This window comes from Manihot esculenta, chromosome 16 (genome assembly GCF_001659605.2).
Source record: "Manihot esculenta cultivar AM560-2 chromosome 16, M.esculenta_v8, whole genome shotgun sequence".
Classification (NCBI taxonomy): Eukaryota; Viridiplantae; Streptophyta; class Magnoliopsida; order Malpighiales; family Euphorbiaceae; genus Manihot; species Manihot esculenta.
The window spans coordinates 27,193,747-27,200,421 of record NC_035176.2 but is presented as its reverse complement, the minus strand read 5'-3'; the positions used below and the strand labels follow the sequence as shown (position 1 = coordinate 27,200,421).

At 37.0% G+C, this 6,675-nt stretch overlaps 1 protein-coding gene across 1 annotated transcript; it reads left to right on the top strand.

Annotated features, from left to right (window-relative positions):
• Positions 1-2,437: 2,437 nt before the first annotated feature.
• Positions 2,438-6,466, top strand: LOC110619457 (eukaryotic translation initiation factor 3 subunit L). The gene is made up of 8 exons (XM_021762915.2): positions 2,438-2,934; positions 3,029-3,187; positions 3,439-3,770; positions 4,282-4,621; positions 5,304-5,452; positions 5,527-5,620; positions 5,888-5,959; positions 6,072-6,466. Exons 1-8 carry the CDS (start codon positions 2,551-2,553, stop codon positions 6,114-6,116), a joined length of 1,575 nt encoding a protein of 524 aa, XP_021618607.1. The 5' UTR covers positions 2,438-2,550; the 3' UTR covers positions 6,117-6,466.
• The last annotated feature ends 209 nt before the right edge of the window (positions 6,467-6,675 follow it).

Sequence of the window (6,675 nt, the reverse complement as noted above, 5' to 3'; positions counted from 1 at the left end):
AGGCTTACGATCGATTTAATTGGGTTTTTATTAAGTGGGTTTTAGTAACGGCTAGACTTTCTAGTAGATGGGTGGAGAATATTATGAAGTGTATTAGTACTGCTTTTATGTCTGTTTTGTTGATGGAGAAGTTTTGGAGGAATTTTTTCCAACTAGGGGAATTAGATAGGATGATTCGTTATCACCATATCTCTTTGTAATATGCATTGAACAACTTAGCCTATTCCGCTTTTAAGCTAAGGTCCTCACATTTAACACCTTATGTTTGTTGATGATATGGTGTTATTTTGTGAAGAGTCGCAAGACCAACATAAGGTGGTACTGACAATCTCAGACATGTTTTGTAGGGTATTTAGTCAAAAGGTGAATGTTTTGAAATCTTGTGTGTATGTATCACCGAATGTTGATAGAGAAGGTGCAGCAAGTTTGGCAAATCAATCTGAGATGCGTTTGGTGACTGATTTAAGCCGACACTTGGGAGTTCCTTCAATACATGCAAGAATTAATCAATCAACTTATGGCTATTTGCTTCACAATATGAAACAGAGACTTGAGGGATGGAAGGCAAAGACATTATTGATTACGGAAAGGATAACTCTTGTTCAGTTAGGATTGAGTACAATCCATATTTATTCGATGCAGACATCGATATCACTGGTTTTTTTATGCCAAGAGATGTAGCAAATCTGCAGAAATTTTATTTGGCATGGAGCTTCGGATGAGAGGAGAGTCCATTTAATTGTGTGGGAGAGAATTATTAAACCTAAAGAGTATAGGGGGCTGGGGATTAGAGATATAAAATTGATAAATAATGCCCTTGTTGGTAAGATGTTTTGGAGGTTACATAGCGAATCTGAATCCTTTTAGGCTCAATGTATCATTCAGAAATATATAGGGGGTACTGCACAATGGAACCTGCAATCAAAGGCTAGGTCTTCAGGTGTTTGGACCAGTGTTTGTAAAGGGGCAGGGGTGGTAAAGCTGGGTTTGGTTAAAGATGTCAAAGATGGAAGAGATACGTCTTTTTGGCTTGATGAGTGGACATCTTTTGGTTCGCTTTTGGAGCTTGCCATTGCTGATGTTGATTCGACAAATTTGCAGGCAACGGTTTGGAGCTTTTGGGAGGAAGGATCTGGATGGAAGCTGGATAAACTTCGTCATTTCTTATCTATATATATTGTTGAGATGAATAGCCTTTATGTCTAGTTGATAATATTGAAAATGAAAATGGTTTCAACTGGCAATTATCTAAATCAGGTTCGTATTTTGTCAAAACGGGATATGAAATTTTGTTGGGATTAGATGGCAATCAAGCTAGTAGTCCGTGGAAGAGAATTTGGAGCCTACCTACTACCCAATGCATTCAGTTATTTTTATGAAAAGTAGCCCATGGGAAGTTGATGTATAACGAAGAAAGAAAGAAGATGTATTTTACTACTGCTAATGCCTGCATATAAATACCAAGTTGAAATAGTGATTCATGTTTTAAGGGATTGCTCTATGATGAAGAAACTTTGGTAGGAACTTAGTGCAAATACAGTGATTGATAACTTCTTTGCCGCTTCTGAAATTGGAGATTGGTTAGAGGCTAATGTACAGGTGGATACACAACAAATGCAGAGGGTTACATAGGTTGCTTTTTTCGATTGCAAGCTGGTGGATTTGGCGGTATAAAAACGGTAAAATTTTTCGTAGTAATGAAATTTTGCCTTTATTAATAAGGAGTTTTTGGTATCACATACTATTCAAATTGATAAAGTTTTGAGGAATCAATTGGAGGTAATTAATAAATGTTCTCATTCTTTACAATTTATTTCATGGCAATCTCCATTAGAGAATTGGGTGGTTATCAATACTGATGGTGCTTCTAAGGGCAATCCGAGATAGGCATTTTATATAGGAGTTGCATAGAATACATGTGGCACTTAGTTGGTGGGCTTTTGGAGTAATATTGGCAGAATTGTGGGGTGTTGTCTATGCCCTTAAACTTGCTTGACGTAAGGGGTGGAAGCATGTGGTGATTCAATATGATTCTAAGGTGGTAGTTTCTCTATTGCAGAAAAAAACGGTAGGTACTTGCAAAGTTAAGAATCTTTTGGCAAATTGCAAAAGAATGATGAGTCGGAATGGAGAGTGCAGGTACACCATATTTATAGAGAATCAAATTCAATGGCAAATGGTTTAGCCAATTTGACATTTGGAAATGACTTAATTTTAAGTTGATAGTTTCTCCTCCGACAGCGGTGTGTCATTTGCTAGATGCATATAGAATTGAGATTGTCTGACCTTGAATGCTGTCTTAGGACTCTATCCCTCCATCGGAATTAAAAAAAAATTCAAACCCTTCTCACATTTAAATTTCAGTAGGAAATTGTAAGAAAAAAAAAAACTTAACGGGCCATGTTATCCCAGCAACCTTTATATGTTGAAGCCCAAACCTCGAAAAATCCAACAGATTTGCTGTGTCCTTCACTAAACCCTAACCTCTCTTCGCACACTCGTCTCGCTCAACTCACACTTCCCATCTGCCCTTTGCTCCTCTGTTCTACCATGGCAACCGGCTACGACTACGACGACGCCACTGCCGTCAATTACGATGACCAGGGGGGTCCTCAACGTCAAGACCTAGGCTACGACCCCAATTTCGTCCCAGATTCGGTGAAATCCTTCGTCGTGCATCTTTACCGCCACATTAGGGAGAAGAATGTGTACGAGATCCACCAGATGTATGAGACCTCGTTCCAGACCTTATCGGAGCGTCTCTTCAAGGAAACTCCATGGCCTTCTGTTGACGCCGTCGCGCACTACGTCGACAATGATCACGTTTTCTGCCTCCTCTACCGCGAGATGTGGTTCCGCCACTTATACGCTCGCCTCTCGCCTACTCTTAAGCAGAGGATCGATAGCTGGGATAACTATTGCAGCCTTTTCCAGGTATTATCCTTTTTTTTTTTTTTATCTCTTTGTATGTTTTCCATGTGTCTCACTCTCGTATGAGTAATATTTATGTGTCTGTTACTGGGAACAGGTAGTGTTGCACGGCGTAGTCAATATGCAGTTACCGAACCAGTGGCTGTGGGATATGGTGGATGAATTTGTTTACCAGTTTCAGAGCTTTTGTCAGTATAGAGCTAAGATGAAGAACAAGACTGAGCAAGAAATTGCGCTTTTAAGACAACATGATCAGGTATCTTTTTAGTAGATGTTTTCTTATAAGTTTAAGTATGTTGTTGATTTGATTGAATATGTTCTTTGGGAAGGAAAATAAACTGAATCCTTATCTTTAGTGAGGGTTGTTGTAGTATGATAAACAACCACACACACTATGGCATACATGGTATGCCTGTGTTCGCACCTACTTTCTCTCTTTTTGTGTATCATATCATTGTTTCATGTATTAAAGTTAGGTAATAGCAATACAGAATTGGTTTATGACAGGCTTGGAATGTATATGGAGTGCTCAACTTCTTGCAAGCACTTGTAGAGAAGTCGATGATCATTCAGATTTTGGAGCACGAAAAGCAAGGACTTGAACAGTTTACTGCCACAGATGGTTATGATTATAATGGTGGGAGTAATGTCTTGAAGGTGCTAGGGTATTTCAGCATGGTTGGTTTGCTGCGAGTTCATTGCCTTTTGGGTGACTATCATACTGGCCTGAAGTGCTTACTTCCCATTGACATTAGTCAACAAGGTGTTTACACCAGTGTTATTGGAAGCCACATAACTACCATATATCATTATGGATTTGCCAATCTTATGTTGCGCAGGTAGTTACTTACTATGATTTGTTTAGTGGAAGATATTTCCTTTTATCCTTTTCCTTTTAATAACTGTTTAACCTTTTAATAACTATTCAATGTGTTATTTAAGTGCATCTATATCATCTTAGAGTTTGCTTCATCATGCAAATAATTTGGTCATTTGAATTCTCTAGCGAAGTCATTGACTCATGAATTTTTATTGATGGTATAATTAAGGTGTCAGGTTCAATTGTGGTTGACCATTTATGGTTGACAACAATATTAAAGCCTATTCTTTCTGACTAAAAATCCCATCCATTGACAATAATTTTGAAGCCTATTCTCTCCGACTAAAAATCCCATTTCACCCCTACCACCGTCACCTTTTTCTCTCAGGAGGGCCAATCTTTATGTTATGCTCATTTTTTTCTTTGAGTGTTTCTTTTGCTTTAAATGTGGATATGGATTAATGCATGGATCTCAGTATATGATCTTTCACCCAGTCTAATGCTCCTGTCAAACCTTCTTAATTTTTCAGGTATGTGGATGCTATTCGCGAGTTCAATAAAATTCTGTTGTACATTTACAAGACCAAGCAGTATCATCAGAAATCTCCACAATATGAGCAGATACTTAAGAAGAATGAACAGATGTATGCCTTGCTGGCAATTTGTCTTTCGCTTTGCCCCCAAGTAAAGCTTGTTGAGGAAACAGTGAATTCTCAATTGCGGGAAAAGTATGGTGAAAAGATGATTAGGATGCAAAGATATGATGATGAGGCATTTGCTATTTATGATGAACTTTTCTCATATGCATGCCCTAAGTTCATTACGCCCTCAGCTCCAAGTTTTGAGGAGCCTCTTATAAATTACAACCAGGTATGCACCACCATCTGTGTGTACATGCTTAAGAACTGTTGAATTTAAGTGCTACCTTTGTACCCTTCACCCCTTTTGACACCCAACTTAACCTGAGTTAAATTTGATATTGCAATGAAGCAATGTTTGAGTTTCAATTGATCTACTAACAGCTGCTTTTGTTATTGGAAGACTTTGGTTATGGTGTCTCCATGTATTCAAATTCACAAGAAAAGAGAATTTAAGTATAGTTTATGCAAAGAACCTGTGTGAAAGGGGAAGAAAAGTATCATTGTCCCTATCAGTTGTAATTGAAAAGTTTGAAGGTTTTTTTATAATTTATATTTTTTTCCTGAGTCAAAGCAAAGGTATTGGTGCACTATGCACACCACTTTCATAGAAAAGTTGGTAGTTAACAAGACTTCTTTATGTCATCATGTGTTATGCATGTCACTTTCTAGCTAATGATCTTTCAGCTTCATTCAGGAAGTATAGTATTGCATTTGCTAGACTGTTTTCACTGCTGTGCTTGTCAAGGGAATGAAATTCCTCCATTCTTTTAACATTTCCTGATTTCCTCTTTTAAGATGCTGGCTTAACTAACTCACTCTGGCACAACCATATGATATTTTCCAATTCTCTCTTTTCATCCTTGTGTGCACGCATGAGTATATGATTTACTAATGCTATTTATTTTTCACAGGATGCATACAGATTGCAGTTGAAGCTATTTCTTTATGAAGTGAAGCAGCAACAGTTGTTATCAGGTGTTCGGACCTTTTTAAAGGTGTATTCAACCATATCCCTTGCAAAGCTTGCTAATTACATGGAAGTGGATGAACCCACACTAAGGTGAGAACTTTTACTTTTTCTCCTCAATAATTTGTCTATTGTATGATATTTTAACATGCTGCTTTGTGTTACAGGACTATCTTGATGACATATAAACACAAGACTCACGCTGTTGATTCCGAGGGAAAGATAATCTCTAATGCTGATGTTGATTTCTACATTGATGATGTATGATAGGTTATCAGTATTAGCTTTTATTTGGCAATTCATATAGTGACAAACATTTATGCATAGTTTAAGTTCTCTCCCTCCATCCTTTCTCTGAAAGTTAAAGATTATACTGTTCTTACTTTTCCTCAAGTTAGATTACTTTCTACAAAGTTTTTTGAAGGAACTTTGTGTTTGATAGTTTATATTCTTGCAAGATTTATTATTACCTTATTTAGTTCACCAACTTATTTGTATATAAATTTATTTATTTAATTTTTTTTTCAGGACATGATTCACGTAATTGAATCAAAACCACTGAAGCGGTATGGTGATTACTTTTTGCGTCAAATTGTCAAGGTATTCATTTTCTTTTTCAATTGACTCTTCTACTTTATTTCAATTGGAAAATATGAGGAATAGATGATAATTTGTGTTGTTTCCCTTCTTTTTACCCTGCTGCTTTGTACAGCTTGAAGGGGTGATAAATGATATGGATCGGATAAAGCTGGAGTGAGGCATTGAACTTACTAGAATTTGATCCCTGCGGCAACGATTTTGCTTTAAGATTATCATTTTCCTGCATATTCTTTTTGGAATTAGAGCAACATGGTTAGCTTTGGAATGCAATTTTCCCCATATTCTGCCATGTAGGATAATTAATTTATTCGGAATGCTGTACACTTGAAGGTTTGTGACTGAAAAGATAGCTCTTTTGAAAAAAAAAATGCCATCCAGATGTGTATTGTTAGCATGCATTTTTAATTGGATTGGTGGTGAGCGTGCCAAGTGAGTCTATGAAATATTAGTAACTAACAATTTAGTAATGAATTTAGCCTTAATTTGTGCTATTATTATTGGTTTTTATGAAGACAGCTCCTGGTTTTTGACTTTTTGATGGCGAAATTACCATTCTGATGATTTGCTACTCGACTAGTTTTGAAAGATAAAAGAGTGTGGATGATGCTCTTATAAGCTTTAGATTCTGCTGTTTACCTTCAGTAGCAAGCCTCAATGTTTAGCAGTAGCTGGAGGGGACGGTGATGCTGAGATGTTTCCTCTTATATCATATTTTC